The sequence below is a fragment of the Macaca thibetana genome, chromosome 15 (assembly GCF_024542745.1).
Source record: "Macaca thibetana thibetana isolate TM-01 chromosome 15, ASM2454274v1, whole genome shotgun sequence".
Lineage (NCBI taxonomy): Eukaryota > Metazoa > Chordata > Mammalia > Primates > Cercopithecidae > Macaca > Macaca thibetana.
The window spans coordinates 84,146,999-84,170,343 of NC_065592.1; the positions used below are offsets into that span (position 1 = coordinate 84,146,999).

The 23,345-nt window shown below is 42.4% G+C and overlaps 2 protein-coding genes across 3 annotated transcripts in view; one reads left to right on the forward strand and one right to left on the reverse strand.

Annotated features, from left to right (window-relative positions):
* The window catches only part of CEMIP2 (cell migration inducing hyaluronidase 2), an 87,254-nt gene extending 67,332 nt beyond the window's left edge, over nt 1-19,922 (reverse strand). Inside the window, exons 1-2 of one of the 2 annotated variants that reach the window (XM_050760905.1) lie at nt 19,830-19,922; nt 201-543 (exon numbers count right to left, since the gene is read on the reverse strand). In XM_050760905.1, the coding sequence (XP_050616862.1) occupies nt 201-531 (331 nt within the window). In that variant the 5' untranslated portion in view covers nt 532-543; nt 19,830-19,922. Of the gene's footprint in view, nt 1-200; nt 544-18,828; nt 19,348-19,829 lie in introns of those variants that run through there. The other variant, XM_050760904.1, reaches the window with a different exon arrangement.
* The window catches only part of C15H9orf85 (chromosome 15 C9orf85 homolog), an 867,064-nt gene that overhangs the window by 630,084 nt on the left and 213,635 nt on the right, over nt 1-23,345 (forward strand). The window lies entirely within an intron of this gene.

Genomic DNA, 23,345 nt, shown 5'->3' on the forward strand with positions numbered 1-23,345 from the left:
CAGGAAGAGCAACCATTTAATCATTTCCAACAGATTACTGAACAATTGTTCTCATTCATAAGAAGTGACACCTCATATTACCTACGTGCATATTAGTAAGCTAGGGTCAACTTAATTTTTTTTTTTTTTTAAGTATTCTACTATTTCCTTCTCTTTTGTCTTCTAGAATATGTTCTATGTGCATATACACACACACTTACCATCTGGAGCATATTTTGAGGATATTCCTAAAATGATTGCAAGTGCAATAAAAAATGAGAAACTAGTAATAGCAAAACAAATGAAAGTATTTTTGTGTCTCTTTTGCTTTTGACTTTCTCTCTGGGCTTGCTGTTCTTCAGGTGAGAATGCGAAGGTTGCCCGGTCTTCTCGTCTGACGGAGGTAAATTTGGCTGAAGCTTGACTCTTTGGAGGAGGAGGGGGACGCAATGGGACAACCTTCCCTGGAACATAGCCAGATGAGTGACGACTGTTTCCATTCTGAGGTTGGAGGAAAGCAGGGGAGTGTCCCCTGGAATCAGTGGCATACATGATATAATGTTACTGTGAAAAGAAAACAAATTAAACTTCAGTATGTGTAAATTCTTTTTAAATTTCATTTATTTATTTATTTATGAGACGGATTTCGCTCTTGTTGCCCAGGCTGGAGTGCAATGGCACGATCTCAGCTCACTGCAACCTCTGCCTCCCAGGTTCAAGCGATTCTCCTGCCTCAGCCTCCCAAGTAGCTGGGATTACAGGCATACACCACGATGCCCAGCTAATTTTGTTTTTTGTTTTTTGTTTTTTGTTTAGTGGAGATGGGGTTTCTCCATTTTGATCAGGCTGGTCTCGAACTCCCGACCTCAGGTGATCTGCCCACCTCAGCCTCCCAAAGTGCTGGGATTACAGGACCATGACCTGCCTTTAATTTCTATTTTTTAGAGACTGGGTCTCACTATGTTGCCCAGACTGAAGTGCAGTGGCACGATCATAGATCACTACAGTCTCGCACTCCTGGGCTTAAGCAATCCTCCTGCCTGAGTCTCCCGGGTAGCCAGGACTACAGGTGCATGCCACGATGACTGGCTAATTTTTAAATTATTTGTAGAGATGGGATCCTGCTATATTGCCTAGGCTGGTCTCAAACTCCTGAGCTCAAGTGATTCTTCCACCTCAGCCTCGCAAAGTGCTGGGATTATAGGTGTGAGCCCCACTATCCAGCTAGAATGTATGAATCATAAATGGTTTTTTTTTTTAAGTACTCTTTTAATTGTGTTAAATATACCATAAACTTACATTTTAACTATTTTAAGTGTATAATTCAATGGCATTAAGTACATTCACAAAGTTGTGTGACCATCACCACTATCCATTTCCAGAACTTTTTCATCATCCCAAACAGAAACTCTATATTCATTAAGTAACTCTCCATTGTTCCCAGCCTCTGGTAACTATCATAATGATTTCTTGAAAAGATCAAGTCAGCTTACATCGCTGATCTCATAAACCATGTTGACAATCACCTGCGTTACTTGGGTTCTAATGTCACTCCTCCTCAACCCTGGCTGCATGCTATAATCACCTGCTAAGGTGAATGTTCAGTGCGCCACCCCTAAACAATAAAATCAGGATTGCTGTCCCTGGGATCTAAGAATCTGCAGCTTTTAAAGGCTCTCCAAGTGATTCTCATCTAGGTAAGAGCCGCTGTTCAATGCCAACTGTTCTCAATTTTCAGTGTGGATAAGAATCATCAGAGAAGCTTGCTAAAAATCTAGATCCCAGGCCTCTTTGCCCTGTAATTCTGGCTCAGCTGGTGCAAAGAGGGCCCTGGATTTTACATTTTTAAAAAATATATCTTGGTGACCCTGAAGCAGGTCACACTTTGAGTATCATTATTCTAAGCTCTTCACATTGAAGCTAAAAGTCCGTGTGTCATGAGGACCCAAAGTGGCCCTAAAAAGTTCCAATAGATAGGCACTCGTGTTTGGGTGTTTTAATTTCCCCCCAGACTTATCTGGTGACTAAGTAAGTTAAGTATTACTATCTGTGTTATCACTTAACTATATAGACTGTGAATTCATTTAGTGAGAAAGTCTAAAGTCTATCTTATCTCTTTAAATCCTCGAATTTTGTTTGAAAAAACAGACATTTAAATATTATGGTTAAGATGATAAAAATACCTAACACAATTAATGCCTTATGTGTATTAATTCATTTAACATATTTAATACAACAAATCTATAAGGTAGATGCCATTACCCCCGTTTCACACATGAGAGAAACTGAGGCCCAGAAAGGTTAATTAACTTCCTCAAAGATCACACACTTAATATAGAGGAGAACCAGGACTTAAACCTAGGTATTTTTACTCTCAAGTTCAGGCTATTAATTTACACCACTGTGTCTTTCCAAACAATCGAAAGGCAAAGAATGAGCTTTGCAAGGGTGTCACTTGAACTCAGGGTGCTGAGTCTGAAAGGCATATTAATCTTCTCAGGAATTCGTCATACAGAAGTTTAAACTATACATGCTTCATTTTTAACAGAAGTTTACACATAAAAACAAGGAAATCCTTTTTAATTTTTTACGTTCTCTATAAAGAGCAATTATAAGTTTTTGAATGAAAGAATAAGTTTTGAATGAGACCTTACTCTGCTATTTTGCCAAGAGGAAGGAAGGAAGGGAAGGAAGGGAAGGAAGGGAAGGGGGGAAGGGGGGAAGGAGGGAAGGAGGGAAGGAGGGAAGGAGGGAGGGAGGGAGGGAGGGAGGGAGGGAGGGAGGGAGGGAGGGGAAGGAAGGAAGGAAGGAAGGAAGGAAGGAAGGAAGGAAGGAAGGAAGGAAGGAAGGAAGGAAGGAAGGAAGGAAGGAAAGGATTTGTATTGCAATGACTGTGGATAAACATATGGTGTGCCCTATGGCTTCAGAAATATGGTGTTTAACCTCTTACATCCCTTCCTTAACAACTAGAGCATCTCAGAGTCACCTGACTTCATTCAATACCCTTACAATTAATCCCCTTCATCTTCTGCCAAACAGTGAGTAATATTCTAGTCATAAAGGTACTTCCAAATTGCTCTAAACTATCAGCAAACCCATTAAACACAAAATGGTCATTAGAGAAGCCACCAGCAAGCAATTCCCAGGACCCGAACGACCTGGAAATTAATGGGGGCAAAAAGAGAATCTCATCAGGAACTGATGCTGATTTTACACGGGGCAAAGAACATTCTTAGAGTCTGTGCGTCTGTCAAGAACACTTGGTTTGTGGGGTTTGATTTCTGAACAAAAGTAATTATTTAGATGAAGCTCAAGCTTCATGACAAAAGAAAAACACCATCATTCAAGGTGCTATTGAAGAACTGCTGCATGTGCCAAGCAGCAGACCAAAATAATGGAGACATCCTGCTGGAACAAATGAAAGAGTACAATAAAGACGCCGTTATGATCCTCTCTGAACAAAGAAAGGGCTGTAGTAGGTATTCTTGAGTGTCAGCTCGCCAGGGTGGGAGGGGAATCACAGCCCTAATCTGCTCTGAAAGGGAGTAGGAATCTTTTGTTTCTGAGGCTGCGCTCATCTGATACCTTATTGTTTCAGGGTGAGAAAGGTTGTTATTACTTAACAGGCTGGTGGGGGCTGGGGTCTTTGGTGAGAGATAATGGGTCTCCAGATGTACCCACAATAAAACAAAAGTCATGAAAGGCTAAATGAAGTCACCAGCCTACTGGGAATAATTTGTGTCTTCATGGTCAAAAAATGGATCCCAACATGAAAATTCAGATGGCATCTGTCACAAACTAAAGTGGCCAATAAATCAAAAATAAGCATGGTTGTGTTTTTCTTATAAAGCTCCTGCACCACATGTATGTGTGTGTATATATACATGTTCTGAATCCACTACCTCTATTTTATTGAAAAACATGTAAATGTATAAGCAGCAAATGCAAGATTCTTTTCCTAAGAGGTAATATAGTGTTGTGCCATATATTAGAAAAAAATAACCAGAAAAATCGTATGTTAAACAGATAGCTCCCTCAATTTATTCAGATTTTTAAAAATATAAGTTACAAATACATTGCTTTAGGACTTCACTTTATATTTGTGGATTTACTTCAGGCATAATATTATGTATTAATTACTTTAAAATATATTGATTGATAATTATAGATCTAAATTATTCATGGAAAAAAACTGGCATTTCATTCATTCAGTATGCTAATTGTGAGCTCTTGCTATCATTAGAGGATTATGGTAGGAACTATGGGGTATACAGAAAAAAGATTTACAGCATCCCTAAGAAATGCACTTCCTAAATTCAATTTTAAATCACTTGTTTGGACCACATGTTCTTACTCATAGGTGGGAATTGAACAATGAGAACACTTGGACACAGGGCGGGGAACATCACACACCGGGGCCTGTCGTGGGGTAGCGGGAGGCGGCAGGGATAGCATTAGGAGAAATACCTAATGTAAATGACGAGTTGATGGGTGCAGCACACCAACATGGCACATGTACCCTAGGACTTAAAGTATAATAATAAAAAAAATTTTTTTTTAAGAAATAAATCACTTGTTTGGAAGGCAAGTGAAATTGAACAAGTTTCCCAGGCTATCTCAACAATGGCTGTTCAATCTGTAAAACTGTTAGTACTTGATTGGGGTCCTGAGAACAAAAAAGGGGTCTACCAGGAGAAAGACAATGAGGAGTTTTCTCTGGCTTTCAAGGCAAACTTAGGCGCCATTTTAATAATTTCACTGCAGGCCAGTATTTCACTTTAATACTCAGTTTGTATCACATGTTATTTTTTTAAATGGTCGTATTTCTAGTAGAAAACACATGCTCTGAAGAAGGAGCACATGAGTATTTTATGACACATTTTTAGACCAACTACAGACTGTGACAACACCTAAAATAAGACAGATAATCCAAAATGGGGATAATCTAAGTCATTCATATTAAAATTGGAAATGTACTCCACAAAGCTTTTAAAGCATAATTTTTGGTATTTAGATATTCCTTGAGAGAGTCATTTTGCGAGTATTTATTTACTGGATTACAAAAGGAGTAGCCCAAAAACTGCACAGGCCATTTAGGCAAATATTAAATTAGATAATAAAGAAATTACTAAGAATATGAAAATACATCAACTTAAAATATACAAATGCTGCAAAAGAAAAAAATACAAATCCTGGAAAAACATAAGCATTCCAAAAAGTACCTAGTGCTGTTGTCTAATTCTCAGTTGCCCCCACAAAAAGATACCTTAAAAACTCACTGTTATTTTAAATTAAATTCTTCTCTTGGAAAAAAAAAAAACTGGTATATTACCTCAAAAGCAGTTCAAAGTGGGAGAGACTTGTATATTTGGTAAGAGTATACACTCTATTTGGTAATAAATTACAGTAACTAAACACAGAAAGCAATTATTTTGAGATTTCAGTAACATTAAAGGAAATCACACTTTTTTTTTAACCTATAAAAAGAGGCATGATTTTGGCCAAGCAAAGTGGCTCACACCTGTAATCTCAGTGCTTTGGGTGGTCAATGTGGGAGGACTGCTTGAGGCCAGGAATTCAAGACCATCCTGGGAACCCAGTGAGACACCCTGTCTCTACGTAAAAAAAATTAAAAATTAAAATAAAAAATTAAACTAGCTGGGTGTGGTGGTTCAATGCCTGTAGCCCTAGCTACTCAAGAGGCTGAGGCAGGAGGATTGCGTGAGCCCAGTAGTTCAAGGCTTCAGCGAGCCATGAATGAACCACTGCAGCCCAGCCTGGGCGACAGAGCAAGACTCTCTTAAAACAAAAACAAAAACAAAAACAAAAAAGGAGAGGCATAATTTTAATACAATTGAGCTATTCTCATTTAATGCTTTCAAACACTGCACTATTTCATCCATGAACCCTTCTCAAGTTTCCATAAATTAGCAGGGCACGACTCACACTTGTAATCCCCATACTTTGAGAGGCTGAGGCAGGAGGATCGCTTGAGCGCAGGAGTTCAAGGCTATCCTGGGCACATAGTGAGACTATCATCTCTACTAAAAAACAAAAAAATTAACTGGGCACGGTGGCATGTGCCTTTAGTCCTAGCTACTCACGAGACTGGGGCATGAGGATCACTACTTGAGCCTGGGAGGCGAAAGCTACGACAAACTTTGACTATAGCACTGTACTCCAACCTGGGCAACACACCAAGACTATCTCAAAAAAAAAAAAAAAAAAAAAACCTCTTACAGGATCATCTTACTTTTTGCCTTATGTTTCAGTTAATGTATGTACTTGTCCATCTGCAGCAGACCATAAGCCTCTTGAGACCAGGAGTGATTGGTATTCTTGCAAAAGTTTACATATAGTAGATACTCAACAGATGATTGTTGAATTTAGATCACAAATTCCTGCCAAGGAATTAGGCGAAAATGCTACATACACACACACACACACACGTATATATACATACATATACACACACATATATACTTATTGGGGAGGAGACAAACAAATGGTTGGAAACATTAAGTCCACTTTCATTCAGAAATCAATTTGGTTTTGTGTAAGCATACTCCCAAAGAATCTCTTGAACTACAGATTCCTCTCTCTCTCTCTCCTCTCTCTCTCTCTCTCTCTCTCTCACACACACACACACACACACACACACACACACACACAAAAGAAATTTCCTATTTAATCCTTGTTTGACATCCTTGAGGCTCTGGGAAATTTGACTAATTTCTATATCAGTTTCTCTGATTCAGGAGAAAATTGAGAACAATACTACTTAAAGCAAAAAAAGTCTATGTGTTAATTTTTATAAAATGCAATTCTAGTATGAAAACTAATAGGGGACTAAAAGGTATTATTAACAACTGCAGGAAGCAATTCTAAAGATAAAGAACAGCAAACTACCTAGATAAATTCAACCTTTCACAATATTTTGTAATAGATTTAACTACACATTATGAAATGCAGTAGGCACACAGAAAAAAAGAAACATTCCACTTCACTTTATATTGTTATGTTGACAGCCATTAAATGCTGTGATCAAAGAGAAAGGCTTCTCAATACAGAGAAAGCGGCAGCAGTTCAAAACTAGTAGGAGCTCTTTAAAAGGGCTTTTAATGTTCTTTCAGCTGCTGAGATGTTAATATGCAAGACAAAGGTACTTATCACTTACATGGTGGTTGAGGACACTTGCCCCCTAGGCTAGTTCATCAGTCCCCCAAATAATCTAGCCCTTCCAACCCAGTGCAGAGAAGGTCCCACAGCCACACAGTCCAAGAAATGCATATTGGTCCCATCAACCCCTCATATTGAACAACTAATGAAAATACAATACTTTTGATTCATTTAAGCTCTTTCAAATCACGCCAAGCCTTTTTAAGAGAACTAATTTTTGAATGGAAGATTCAGGCTTGTGGGAATAGCCAAGAAGTTGGCACGATCTAATCAAGTCGGTTCTTTTTTGATCAAGGACGTAATTTTTTAAACAATATTCAACCTAAGGGTCAAGTCACAATTTTTGCTTTCCGAGAGTTTCAGTACAACTGGCCAAAATTTGGCTAAGAACAGTTTTTCTTTTACTAAGATCTTGGAAGCTCTTTCTAACATATTCACTAGTATATCCAAAAAGTAAAAACATGCAGCAAAAAGTAAAAAGAGGAATGAGCATGAATTATCATGAAAACAGATGCTACTATAATTATTTGTACTTCTGACCTAATAAAATATTTAACCAGATTCTAACTGCCTTGAATTTTCAATTAATAATTGCACAATCTCCTACTTTCAGGAGAAGAACACAACAAAGAATAACTATCAGGGATCACCATTTAGATCTTCTGGTTTGGTTTGGTTTGGTTTGAGGGGAAGCAGGATTAGGCTGTTTCATTTAGTTTTGTTTTAGATTCAGATTATGTCCATTGACAAACAGTGAGCTCAATAAATACCTTGTACATTAAAAAGTGTTCAATAAGAAAATAACCTTAGCAAAGTAGACTTTTTAGGTCCTCTCATTCCCCAAGTTTCAAATAAATATTTAAGTGTGACCAATGTTCTCAAGAAGATTGTGTACTTAAATAGCTATTATAAAGGTTTTCAAATACAAAGGTTGAAACACAGAGTTTGGGTAGGGAGGAATCTTTTTATATGTAGTTTAGCAGAATATAATATATTACATATTCTATTCCCAGAGCACACAAGATAATATACATTTTTTAAAAAAAAAACAACCACTGCAAAGAATTCAACATAAATGCTAGGTTTATACATACAGCTATTTAGGAGAAAACGGACAGATGGTTGAAACAATTAAGTCAGTTTTCACTCAGAGATCTGCTCGATTGTGTATCAGCATACTCTCAAAGAATTGAAAACCCTTAGACCTCTAAACAGGCGTGGGGCCAGGGACCTTGGCCATCTTGAAGGTTCACTGAAAAGTCAACTCACAAAAGCCAGATCAATAGGGGAAAAGACACACAACTTTATTTAACGTGTTATACAGGAGAGCCTTCAGAATGAAAACCCAACCCCCTGGTGGGGTACAGAAGTGTGTATATACCTTCTAGAAATTGGAGAAAGAATGCAGGCTCAGAGCACGGCCAAAACCAGGTTACAGTAGTAAATCAGGTTTTAGCTGCAAGACAGGTTATGCGAGGAGGCTTGGCTGGCAAAAGTGGTCTTGTTATGTAGATGAACCTCACAGGTAGCACCCCTCAGAAAGCAGAGACGGCAAATGTCTCTTTCAGATCTATAAGGTGTCAGACTTAATCCTTCCTAGATCCGGACAAGAGAAAGCCTGGCTGCATTAATGCATATTTTCTACAGATGCAAATTTTCCCCACTAAAGACCGCTTTGCAGGGCGACTTCTGTTTGCTGATCCTCCAACAGCCATCTCAAAATATATCAAAAAAATATATTTGGAGGTAAAATATTTTGATTTCCTAAAATAGAACATCTTCCACAGGACGTGCCTTCACACTGTCCCACAAGGCGCATTCTCCATTATTACTTTGCCCTTGTCACAGCCCTTTTGTCTTTTTCCTTCAACTCTCAAAAATCAGTATGAGTCACAATCACCTGCAACTGTTTGGCATGTTTCCAAGAAATAAGATCCTCTGCACAGTTAGTTTACTTACACAGATCCTTATTTACTTTTATTAAGCAGATTGTAGCCAGGTCAATGTTCAGATGTAGAAGGGAAATGCACCAACTCTTAATTATAAACCTCTCCCTATGAAGGGAAAGGACAAGGGACTGAGAACCCCTAATTGTTTATATATATCCCTACCTGCTTTATCTATTGGATCAGTTTAGACACATATGAGCGATATTCCCAAGTTAAGCTATTGTTACAATAAACATCTGTATACACCAGACTGCTAGATTCACACTATGCACCGCTCAGATTATGACCTTCCTCAAAGAAAAAACAACAACAACAACAACAACAAAACTCTTGCCTGCCCCAAAAACCTATTAAAATACAATACAGCGAAAGCATAAGAAACTGTGGGGGTCATAGGCTTCTGGCTCCCTAAAAGTTCACTAAAATCACTGACATAAGACAGTTTGATTCACAGGAGAAAAGGTATATTTAATGTGTGAGCATGGGAGCCTTCAGAAGGAAAACCCAACTTCCCAAAGAGGCACAGAAGTTTATACGACATCCTGAGGTTACAGGGAGAATGAGAGCTTGGATCCTGGTAAAACAGGTTACGGGAAGGAGAAGAGGAGGAATTCTATTGAGGGAATAAATGATAACCAGAGAGAATGATTGGATGGGGAAACAGAAATTAACTTCTCAATAGTTCTTTTTGGAATTTAAATGATCTGTGGAGGTAGTCTTTATCTTGAATAGGGTCTGTTCAGGTATGGAGAGATTTTTGGTCCTTTCTGCAATGGATAATGAAATAACAGGGAAAGAAGCAGGGATAATTGTTCTCTTTGTTGGGGGATGGGGGGATGGGGGGTGTCAGTCCTATCTCTGTAGATAGGGGAAAAGTCTCTCCAGGAACTTTTTGATCTCTAAAGCCTTTTAATTTAAAATACTCATTTTACCAGGGAGCCATATATTGGGGTGAAGTATTTTTATTTTCTTCAGAATATTTCAAACCTATAGTCCTAAAAAGACTAAATTTACTGAAAAAAAAAAATGATACTAGGCTTTTGAATTAGAATAAGTATTATTTAAAGTTGAAAGATTTATTTTCCCTGCTTAAAAATTTAATTTTATAGGCCGGGCTCAGTGGCTCATGCCTGTAATCCCAGCACTTTGGGACGCCAAGGCGGGTGGATCACCTGAGGTCGGGAGTTCGAGACTAGCCTGACCAACATGGAGAAACCGCCATCTCTACTAAAAACACAAAAAAAATTAGCTGGGTGTGGTGGCGCATGCCTGTAATCCTAGCTACTCGGGAGGTTGAGGCAGGATAATTGCTTGAACCCAGGAGGCGGAGGTTGCGGTGAGCCAAGATCACGCCATTACACTCCAGCCTGGGCAACAAGAGTGAAACTCCGTCTAAAAAAAAAAAAAAAAAAAAAAAAAAAAAAAAAAAAAATTTACTTTTGTATTAAGCTATAGTGTTTTTGCTAGAAAACTACTATTAAAAAAAAACTATAGTTAGGAAATACATCTCTGGAAAAACAAAAATTAACTATAAATACTGAGTCTGCTTACCCTAATAATAACAAAATAATAAATGCCTATGGTCTGTATTTAAGGAATTCAGATTAGCAACTTAGCTACAGTTTCACTAAAGCGGACATATCCTTGGCAAACCACACTGGACTCTCCTGTTAAAATATGAACCCCTCAAAACAAAGAGCCTCTATGTATAATGTTTAATGCCCAAAGTGAACCAACTAAAACTTCTTAATTTTAAAGTGAAATAAATGACTTGAAAGAAATATTCAAATTTCATTCTTATGTTTCTGTCATTTATGCAAGGTAAAGGAGGCAGCTGTCCAATTTTTCTGATCCCAGATACACTAATTAATCCTATCTTGATCCAACGATGTCAAACAAGTCTCTGAGAAGTAATGCTACACCCTAAAGCCAATATGGCTAATATGGCCAAAAGGTTAAAATGCATTATCGTGGCCAAAAAAAGAAAAGCATGAAAGGGAAAAACTGCAGACCTACTACACATCAAGCGGGGAGGAAGGGTAACAATTAAGAAGAGCTAACACTCTTTGAGCAACCCAAAATAAAAATAAAAAGAGAGCAAAGTACATAGGCCTCTAGGTGGAAGTAAAGACCTAGGAGATAAACTGCAGAAAGCTAGATTGTTCTTCAATCCGGAACATTAGAAAACAAGGGTAAAAAGTCATTGTACCTACCAGTCATTCTCTATTCCCCTCGGTTTCCTTTTTTCCGATTATTATTTCTCAGATTTCTTTCTCTCCTTAATTCTTTTTATTGAAAAGCTGTTCTCTTTTCTCCCTTCCTTCCCAGTGATCCTAGACCATCCCCCCTTCGCCCTTGTTCTCAACTGGCTGAGAAGATTCAAGAGAGGCTTCCAACCTGCTGGCAGTGACGGATGGCAGTGCAGAGGCACACAATGGCGAGTGCAGGCGCGTCACCAGCCTTGCAGCTGGCCTTCCAAAGAAAGAACCAAAGCCGAAGTCTGTCCCGAGGGAGGCTGATTTAATTAAGGTTATAGCAAAGGGCAGAACTGCCTGTGGGCTGCATGATCTGCAGAGGGCCATAGACAATGCATTAAAACACTCCTCAAGAAGAAAAAGCCAAGAAAGTTATGTTTGTAAAATGTTGAAAGGTGGGAAAAATGAAAAGACAACAGGGATGTGTTTGAAAAACAAGCAAAGACCCGCCGAAGTTCATGATCTAGTGACTTACAGATACCAAAATGCAATGACAATAGGAAACAGAAGGAGTATGTTTTGATGTGCCTTTCACACTAGAAATATTTCAGATGAATAATGAGATGCCCAGACTGAAATAATCCAGGGCTGTTCAATCCAGCGTCATAGCAAAGTTTCTGTCAATGGCAGGGCCAGGACCAGAACCCAAGTGTACTATTTCTTTCAACTGTAACACATAGCCTATTTTTAATATAACTTTAACCACTTGGAATAAAGCCTTTTCAAACAGGGAACAAGTTCAGTTTTGAGCATCTCTTATGAGAAAAGGACTCTGCCAGACACTGGAGAGCCAATAGTACAAAAAAAAATAATAATAATAATAAACATGGTTCATACTTTCAAGAAGCTCACAGCCCAGCATTTGGGGGGAGAAAGAGTAGGGAGACAACACAAGTAAACAGGTAATTAAACTGAACGTTGAGGCAAAGAAAGTGGGCTGAGGAGGTGATTGCTTGAGTTTATCAAATCCCTATGAATGGAATAGAGTTTAATTTTCTAAAACCCCGGCAAATTTACTCACCCAAATGTGCACCATCAGACAATTACTAATCTCTTTCTTATTCTGCATGTGTAAGCTAAAGTCTGCCACTGAACTCCGCCATTAAAATGACAACACATTGCCCCATAGTGACTAAAAAGTATGGGGGTGGGGGAGGGTGACAGAGTACAGAAGTCTTTCATATTCTTTGAAAGGGTGTCACCTGCAGGTGAGTTCCAGGCCAGAATACAAAACAGTCATAGTCCCTCTCGTCCTAGGGCATGTGAAACCTAGGCCACACAAAAGGACCATATTACCCATTCTCAACAGTTTCTTCTACGTTCCTCAAGACTCAAGGGTGCTACAGAGTCAAAAGGCAGAATTTCTAATGAACAAGTAATTACTCAGCACTAGAGTGGCGGCTGGACTTCACTTAGCTGAATAGGGATACACTGTGGCTAGGAAGAGGGGCACAATGATGTGCACCTGTAGTCCCATCTACTTAGAGGCTGAGGCAGTTGGATGGCTTGAGCCCAGGAGTTCAAGGCTATAGTGTGCTAGGACTACTATAGAGCCACTGCACTCCAGCCTAGGTAACCTAAGACCCCACACCAGCCCCATCGCCAAACAAACAAACAAACAAACAAAAAACTGGTTAGCAGCAGCACAACAGGCAAACAGGGGCTATATGACAAGCCCAAGTGCCGCAAGCACTAACAGGAGGCAAGAAGAAACACTTGAAGGTTAAAGCCAACCTCAGAGTCGGCCAAGCTCAGCTCAAGTATCATATTTTTCAAATCCCCATATAAAGTTGATTTTATAGTGGTAGCACTGGTGGCATTAAAAAGCAATGTTAGTACGGGTGCAGTGGCTCACACCTGTAATCCCTTTGGGAGACTGAGGCCAGGAGTTCAAGACCACCCTGGGCAACATGGTGAAATCCTGTCTCTACAAAAAATATATATATATATAAAGATTAGCTGGGCATGGTGGTGCATGCCTGTAGTCCCAGCTACTCAGAAGGCTGAGACGTGGAAAGATAGCTTGAGCCCGGGAGATAGAGGCTGCAGTGAGCTGTGATCACACCAATGCACTCCATCCTGGGTGACCCCTGAGTGAGACCCCTGTCTCAAAAAAATATAATTTTTTAATGTTATATGTTTTTTCAAACCATAACTTAAAAAAAGAGAAAAACTCAAGAACTCATTTTTCTAATTCCTCCCGAAACGGGAATCAGGCATATGTTCCTGTGTTAAACTAAATCTTTCCCATTCCTAAAATGTTAATAATTAACTTTCCAAACTTTATTGTATGCGAAAAAACGACTCATTCTTCAGGGAAGTGAATCACCACTACGCAGACCATTAGGACAACAGAAGGCTTGCAGTCTCCAAAGAGCACACCAATAATTAAGTAAGAGCCCCTAAATCGATAACAATTTCACACTGGAGGGGGACTTAATCTGACCTGACCATGACATTAAATTTGTGGCAGATATTCATACGTTTTAAGACACTTACATGAAACTCAGTCAGAGGTCAATTCTTTTCTCATGGGGTCAATATGGATTGTCTTAAATTTCAACTTTTTCAGGGAACAACATCCTAATGACACTTCTAACCAGTGGTAAAGCCTTATTAAAAAATATTAGGGTTAAGAGTGCCACATTCTCTACCGAGCAAACTTTCCATAACATAAAATTCTTATCAAATATTGTGGAACTTCTTGTTCAAACTACAATGGACCCTTGATATGACAAAGGTAAAATGGTTTATCACTCATCACCATGTAATGAAAATAAATGCCTTGTTACAAATCTGGTTACTAGGTTGGCCTAATAATAACAGTTTCAAAGCGGATTTGCCTGATAGATCAAAGGACTGATTTGTTGGGAGACAGCAATTCTGTGTTTTAAGACATACATAGTTTATGAGTCTGTTTCACTTATTTTTAAAGACATTTTAATAAAAACCCTATGCTTCATTTATCTTTGTATTGCTCACAGCAACCAGTACAGTGCCTTGCACATCCTAGGAATGCAATAAAATAGTTGCTGAACATAGTTCCTGACAACCAACATTAAAGTCTTCCCAAAGCAAGTACCAGGAAAACAAAAGAACAAGCAAACAGGACCTACAGCCATAAGTTTTGAAGAAGAAAAAAAAGAACATGCAAACATATTCTAGTATGCTTTTATTCTGATTCACAACTCAAATCTGAACAGGGTTTCCAGAAACTTGCTTCTTATGTGCACATCTACAGTACTTTAAATCTTCATCCTGTTTATAGAAAATACAAGTAAAACTAATGTTATTTTTACACTTAGTTCCTTATTTCACAGAAATTTGTTACAAGTAACATCACCCCACCATCATGTGTAAGTAGTAGGAAATGAAAAAACACACATAGTGTCTGCCTTAAACCTGAGTGCAATGAGTTTCAAAGCCCAAATGCAAAATATCTGACCATTAAACTAATTAAATTGCTAACAAAGCCAAACAGGAATAAAATAATATATCTGAGAAAGAGAAAAAAACAAAAAGTACTGACTGGAAACAGGGACAAAGGAGTTGTCGTCCCTGCTTGGCTGTTAATTTACTATATGACCTTACCTAATTATTTAGCCTCTCTGGGTCCCAACTTCCTTGTTTTAATATTATCTTTAAGGTCCCTTCAAGCTACATGCTAAGATTCAACATATGTAGCAGTGTCCAGAAAACTGATTTACATTCATTATCCCCCTCCGCACCCCTCCCCTGGCAAAAGGGCACAGTTCACTTGATAGTTTTAAATATCTGAGTTTGGATTTCTATCAAAGGCAATTTATTAAAATGTCAGATGGGCTTAAGTTCATTTCAAGTGGAGAACTAAAGCGAGTATTGCTTACAGATTCAAGTTTCGCCTAGACAGCAGCTGCTGCCATTGAGAGAATAGACTTTAACAATCTAGCTGAAAATTATACCTCTTTACAAATGGAGAAAACTAGTAACGGGGATTTTCATACTCTCAAAAAGGCAGATGCATAGCTTTTCTTTTTTTTTTTTTTTTTTTTTTTTCCTTTTCCATATTCATCATGTTGAGAGAGAGGAAAGCAGAAGGGCTAGCGTGGCTTGGGAGGCAGAGAGGAGAATGGATGTCACCGTACAAAACCAGACAAGACCCTTTCAATTGATGTACTGTACTAGACAGCCCATTCTTCTAACTAATGCTCACAATCCAAACGAAATGAAAAGATTTCCTGTGGCTGGGATGGGAAGAAGTCTGGACAAGAGAGCAATACCATACGACAGTAGCTAGCTTAAAAGTGTAAAGACTTGCTTTCAAGATGGGATTCAGATCATTCTGGAAAGGGCCAATATAATGAAAATCTGTAGCTGAGACCTGATTGATTAAGCTATGATTTATATCTATGCAGAGCGTTAAAAAACTTTTGAAAGTACCTTTTGATACCAGACAGCATTAGCTTGTATAGTACTTTATCATATATTAATACATAGCAAACTTACTCAAATGTAATCCCTAAAACATTCCCATAAAGCATTTTAAAACTCCTTTTTCAGGTGAAGAAACAACGTGGAAGGATCAGGGGATTTGCCCAACAGCAAATGTTTAGCAACTGTCAGAGCCTTGTTTTAAAGCCAAGTCTGACTTCAAGTCCTCCAATCTTCACTATTTTAAGATAACACTTCTGACACTAGTTTTCAGTCCCTACTATTCTGTCTGATTTAATAAATTGTATTTCTCACAAAATTGCTCCCCCACCCCCAATCTGTTCCTTCTCTGGCTTCTTAGAGCATGCTATGCATAATTCTCCCAGACGTGCACTTATTGGATCTTCTGATTGTTCATTTCCTTATGTCCCTGACTAGGCTCATTTCTTCAATAGCAGAGACTGTCATCTCTCTAGTTTCAAACGACATAGGTATCTTCAATCCCTGTGGCCTCCCTGGTTGCAACCACTTTAACTCCTTCTCTTTGCCAACATGAATGCTCCACAAAGCAGGTGTTGCTATTGCTTCCAGAGGGTCTGGACCACAATGGGTGATTAATAAGTGCTAGCTGAACGAATGGTGGGTAGGTGAATGATGCAATGCTCATACGTATTTTAGAGCACACATTACAATACACACATTTACATACAGCACTCCATGTGAGTCTAAGACCATGAATTTGGTAGTGATTATTAAGTTTCTTCTTTGCTTTCTTTCCTTTTTCTTTTTTTTTTTTTTAGATGGAGTCTCGGTCCTGTCGCCCCAGGTTGGAGTGCAGTGGCACCATCTCGACTCACTGCAAGCTCCACCTCCAGGTGCAAGCGATTCTCCTTCCTCAGCCTCCCAAGTATCTGGGATTACAGGCGTGCGCCACCCCGCCTGGCTAATTTTTTTGTATTTTTAGTAGAGACAGGGTTTCACCATGTTGGTCAGGCTGGTCTAGAACTCCTGACCTCAGGTGATCCACCTGCCTCGGCCTCCCAAAGTGCTGGGATTACAGGCGTGAGCCACCGTGCCTGGCCTAAGTTTCCTCTTTCTAAAATGTGGTTTGTCTTTCTCAATTTCAGAAACGCCCAAAGCATGTAGCTGTAAGTAGTACCCTGTCAACTTCAAGATAATGGCCCACAAGACTACATTACCCTCCAGTTTGTCTTTTCTTGATAGCAGTTTGAGGACAGCATTGATTAGGCCTATTAGACCATGGCTGAAGTGTTGCCCCATTCTGGTTTCCTGTTACGAATCTGACACTTCTAGAAAGTCACTGGTTACAGACTAGATCAAGGAAGGTGACTACTCAAATAATTAACTGTGACACAGAATACCCAGATAAGCACCATGTAAGAATTTACAGATTCTATTTCCCTGTCCACACACAGGCCAGTCCTCGGCTCACTATCTCATTCACAGGTTTAAAAGAACAGGTGATGACTCAGAATTCACTTCTAATCTTAGTTTTCTGAGCCTTTAAGCACACATACATCAGACAAAACAGAGTCAGGAGGACTGAACAGAAAGCCAGAAGATATATTTCCAGTTCCACCCAAACTGATCCTCTAATGCAGGTACACAGAAGCTGGGGGGAGTCATTTCAGTGTGAAGAAGAAAGCACTCTCAAGTGCTACCCAATGTTTACTAAGCAGAGGACGTGCCTACTGCACATTCTTCTGTTTTGCCCAGAAATGCAAACTAAAAAGAACCTTTTGTACAGGTAATCAAAGACACACAACCACAGTATGATACCCAGACCAATTCTGAAAAGAACAAGCGTCCTTCAAGGGTCAAATAAACAGTAGCTCCATTCTAGCCAACCAAAAAAAGATAAGGCTAACCATTTTAAATGTGTTTTTTAACACTGAGCCATTTCCAACAGATTTGCCTGGCTGCTCTGGGGAGTCAGGCCTCGCTGAGTTCAGGTGAAGCCTCTACGCTTTCCCCTCTCTCTAAATTCTTCCCACTTTTTACCGGGAAGAGCAGCACATCTGAACACACGCAACTGTGCAGCAGCGCATCACTCTGTCACACTGAATCAAGGGGAGGGAACTCAAGGCAGTGAGTAGCTCATGTGCACAATGGAAGTTTTAAAAATTATTAGGCAGTCTATCCTTAACCCCAACTGCTGATAAAAGGAGATATATATCAAAGTCTGTTTTCCTAACCTTCTGCGGAGAATGTAAGTGAGCTGTTTCCGCTCCAGGGCGAGGTCTAGTGACACTCATCAACCCTCAGCAGAGAGCATCCAGGGAATTCAGGACCTTGGTTTTATCGCCAAGGGTGTAGCCACTAGTGCTATTAACAGCAGCACTCTAGGTCCTCAGAGTGGGCCCCCCTCCTTTACCAGAATCTCCCAACTCTGCAGAGAAAAGCTGAGAATAGGGTCCAGGGCTAAGGCTATTCCCCAGATTTAAAGGAAGCTGTAAGCGATTTTAAAGCCTCACCTTACCTCAGCTAACAGAAAGAGAGGCGGGGGCGGTGGGCGGAGGACCCACCAACCCAGGGGAATTGTAAGGAGACAAAGATCACCCCAAACGCACAAGCGCGCGCGCACTGAACCCGGACTGCAAAGCACATTCCACCAACCTTTCACTGTAGTCGGCTTCCTGTGGGGTTTATCCCCTCACCCCATCCCTCTCCAGAAAGTTTAATGCTGTTCGCACCGACTTTGAAAGGTCCATTGTTCCCTTCCCCGTAAATGTAATGAAAAGAGAGAGGGGAGGGAAAGAAATCGAGACACCGTTCCCGAGGACCCTTTCTTAAAGAGAGGGACTGACTCCTGGGGAGTCGGGTCAATCCTAATCCAGAGATGAAACCGGGAAACGAGGCGCACGGGGGAAGGGCGGGAGGACGTTTCCCTTTTGGGTAGAAATGCCCAACGCCGAAGCCGGCCAGGCCGCCGGGAGCAGAAAAGGTGGGCGAGACCCGGGTCCGCGCTCCCGCAGTGGCCCCCTAGGGCAGCAAACGAGGCGGAGCAGGGAGCGGGTGAGCGAGTCGCTTCTTACCTTCCCCTACCCCGCTTAGCGTCCGTTAACTCAGGTGCCTACACAGCGGTCCAAGGAGACGGAGAGGAGCCCCTGGCGTCCTCGGGTCCAGATCTCCTCTCCATGGCCAGGAAGCCACTCGATTGCCGGAGCCCACAGCTGCCGCTCGTACGCAACTGGCAGCCGCAGCCTCTGCCTGGAGGTGAAATACTCTCCTCCCGAGAGTGACGCGCACTTCCCTCCGCCTCCGCCTCCTCCTCCGCCTGCCCCGAGCCTCGGAGGCTGGGGCCTCGGCTCGCTCTCTCCCGGAGCCGCCGCTCGGCTTTCTCTGCTCCTTCCCCTCCGGGAGGAAGAGGAGGAGAATCGTGGCCCGGGCGGCGCGGGCCTGAGAGTCCACGCGACAACAGGGGAGGAGGCGGCGGCGCGGGACGGAGTGGGGTCCCAGGAGTCGCTCTTGTCCCTGGTCGCCGGGCGCTGCGGCTCCCTAGGGTCGCGCTCAGCCTCCGCCGGCCAGACAAGCAGCCCGGCTCGGCTGGGCCGGGAACTGTGGATTGGTGGGGCGGGCGGGCAGTGGAGAGCGAGGGAGGCGGAGGGAGAGGAGGAGCCTGCCATCAGAGGAGGCGGTGACCCCTCCGGGCCCCTCCCGCCGGCCCCGCTCCCCGCGAGCTACTAAAGCAGAGGCTCAGCGCCACTCGCTGCCGCGCGCTGGAACAGCGCCCGAACGCACTGCCGGCGGGAGAGGGCCCCAGCCAGCGCACCCCGCTGAGGCGGCAGGCTCCTTCCCTTCCTGGGCGGGCATACCCGCCTGGCGGAACAGGAGACAGTGCCTCCAGCACCCCCAGATGAGGCTGGTACTGCGCCTGTCACTCCCTGGTTGAGCCTGACACGGCGCCCCCAAAGTCCCCGGCTGAGCGTGACTGCACCCCATCGATCCTCGGCTGAGTCAGACTCTGAGCCCTATCACCGGTAAAGAGATTTCCACATTCCCACAAGTGTTCTGAGAGTCCAGTCACAGCCCCCACCTGGCCAGACGCGAGCACCAGGTTCTCAGCGCTGTCAGAAGAACCAGCCTGCTCTGGGACACAGGGCAGCTCTTCTGGTCCCTTGGAGCAGCCCCAGCATCCCGCTCGCAGGCCGGAATAAATATACTTAGGTCTTCCCACGCCCCCTGCCCGCGCCACTCTGGAGGGGTGGCCGCTTGCAGAGGTGGCGCCGAAAGCCACGCCCCGGCCCACCCCAGTGCCAAAACGCCGCTCTGAGGACACCGGCACCGGCCCTGAAGCAGCCCTGCTGCCGCCACCCCGCCCCCTCGCTGGAGCTGCTCTCACAGCCTTGGCTCTGAGTGAGGGCGCGGCCCGGGCTGGATCACTCAGACCCACGAGGTCCCGAGCTGGTGACAGCGGCAGGACTGCCAAATCCGGGCCGTGGTCATCCTCGATTTAATTGGGAATTGGAAGTTTTCCCTCCAGGAAACTCTTTCAGTGAATACTGTACAGGTAGGATAGTTTAGTTTTCAGGGTTGTTCATTCCTTCTCCCTCGACAAACTCAGTCGTGTAACTGTAACACACCCGGCAGTGAAGGGGAAATCCCCTATTTCAAGGGTATTAGTTCAGGACTTCGTATAAGGAATTACCGTTTCCAAATCTTGGCTAATGACAAGAATCCCCTGGGGCACTGAGAAAACATTGGATTGCCAGACATGGCCCAATCTACTGAATCAGAGGTATCTAGAATATGTAAGTTTGGGAAACAGGGCTAGAGTGCATCCTCTAATTAATTAAAGCCTTGGAAAGATGCCTCCAAAACAGCAACACCGGCTAGGGCTGAGATCTTACAGAAACTTCACTCAGCTGCCTTTGGGAGCCACTGTCCCTTCTGGGAGAGAGAGGGAGGAAAGGTTTTTAAAATAAGGAAGATGGTTTTGAATGACAAGCTGGAAGGGACAAAAGACTGTTTTCATGGTCCAAAGTTGAAATGTTGAGGACTGTGCTTAATAAAGACAGAAACTGTGTCACCCCATGTGCTAGGCTGAAAAATGTTCCCTCCCCAAAGATAACAGATTCTAAATCCTGGAACTTGTGCATATTCCCTTATATAAACAGAAACAGGGCCTTCGCATATGTGATTCAATTAAGGGTCTTCTTGAGTTGTGGAGATTATTCTGGATGATCAAGACAGGTCCTAACTGCAGTCACATGTACTCTTATATGGGGAAGGGGGGTGGTTAGCACACACAGAGGAGGGCTGGCAACTGTGGAGGCAGAGATTGAAGTGATGCCTCCGCAAGTCCAAGAATACCAGCACAGAGGCAAGGATTCTCCCCTAGAACCTCTGAAGGGAGCAAGGTCCTGCTGACACCTTGATTTTGGCCCAGTGAAACTGAGCTCGGTCTTCTGCTTCCAGAAGTGTGAAAGAATAAACTTCAGTTGTAAGTCACACCGACTTTGGGTGATATGTTGCAGCATAGGAGGCCTGTGCTAGGCCAACTTTATATTACAAATATCAATGTTTTGAATCCTTATCAAGTGCTAGGCACTTTGTTTGGCGTTAGGATATGTTATGGGATATGTTGTCTAATTAAATCCTCCCAATAATTATTATTTCCGTTTTAAAGATGGGACAGTAGGACTTGAAAATTTAAAGGGTCTGCCCAAGACCACACAATAAGAACTTTTTGGAATCAAGTCTGCATACCACTCAAATGTTAAAAATAGCAATTAGACCAGGTGCGGTGGCTCACACCTGTAATCCCAGCACTTTGGGAGGCTGAGGTAGGCAGATTACAAGGCCATTGAGACCATCCTGGCTAACACGGTGAAACCCCGTCTCTACTAAAAAATACAAAAAATTAGCTGGACGTTGTGGCACACGCCTGTAACCCAGCTACTCAGGAGGCTGAGGCAAGAGAATGGCTTGAACCCGGGAGGCGAAGCTTGCAGTGAGCCGAGATCGCTCCACTGCACTCCAGCCTGGGCGACAGAGCAAGACTCCGTCTCAAACAAACAAACCAAAAAAAGCAATTAAAAATTTATGTACATTAGTCTAATAAAATTTTTGGTTTTAAAAAGGGCCTATTTTTTCCACAATCTATATTTATTGCCCAAACCAAGGGAAATGGATGTTGATTGATAGTGAGGCGGGCTAGTGGGGAGCAGGGGTATAGGGGATCTCTTTATACATGTTGCTCAATTTTGTTGTGAACCTAAAACTGCTCTAAAAAATAGTCTATTAACTAGAAAAAAGGGTAGGGGGATTGAAGCTCTGTGTGGCCTATCTTTGAGAATTGTATAAATTAGATATTTATCTGGAACATAAAAAATCAAAGGACAGGCTGGGCGCGGTGGCTCAAGCCTGTAATCCCAGCATTTTGGGAGGCCGAGGCAGGCAGATCACCTGAGGTCAGGAGTTCAAGACCAGCCTGGCCAGTGTGGTGAAACCCCACCTCTACTAAAAATACAAAAATTAGCCGAGCGGGGTGGCACACACCTGTAGTCCCAGCTACTTGGGAGGCTGAGGCAGGAGAATTGCTTGAACCTGGGAGGTGGAGGTTGAAGTGAGCCGAGACCTCACCATTGCACTCCAGCCTGGGTGACAGAGCGAGACTCCATCTCGAAAAAAAAAAAAAAATCAAAGGAAACTGATGTGAACGGAAGCTATGAAGGAAACCAACAAAGTAAGACACAGACTTCTCTGATCAATGGGACTGATGTCACAGATTGAGTTCTCAGGGAAACAGGCTCTGAGACAGTGACAGGATGTTTTCACCTGTGGGGAATGGGCAGGAAGCAGCATGGGCAAAGGGAGAAGCTGGGCTGCAGTGTACACCCAACAATCTTCATTGATCCCACTGGGGGATCTGAGACATGGCCCATTGGAATTATTGAGCCTAAATGACTAGACCATTAGATACCCTCCTGAATCAGTCATTGGATGTCATCCATCCTGGGAAGTGACATGACCTTGGTCAAGGCGACCCTGCAGCTGAGGTAGTCTCCAAAAGGGCCAGCTGCTGACAGCACCCAGAGCTGGGCAGCAAGTCCTTCTTTGCAAGCAAATCTGGGCAGTGCATCTCCATGTCACTCATGGACCTTGTGTGGATCTGTGTCCCCACCCAAATTTCATGCTGAATTGTAATCCCCAGTGTTGGAGGTGGGGTCTGACCTCACCAACAGGAGGTGACTGGATCATGGAGGCAGATTGCTCATGTATGGTTTAGTATCATCCTCTTGGTACTGTCCATGGGATAGTGAGTGAGTTCTCGAGAGTTCTGGTTGTTTAAAAGTGTGGCACCTCCCTGCTCACTCTCTTGCTCCCGCTTTGCCCCCACCCTCCCTCCCCTGCATGATTGTAAGTTTCCTGAGGCCTCCTCAGAAGCTGAGCAGATGCCAGCGTCATACTTTCTGTAAGCCTGCAGAACCGAGGTCAACTAAACCTCTTTTGTCAATGCGAGAACAGACTAACACACCCACTTACATGTACGTGACATCCTCACCATTGTGCTACTCCTTCCAAATAAGGAAAGAAAGCCCCAGAGTGA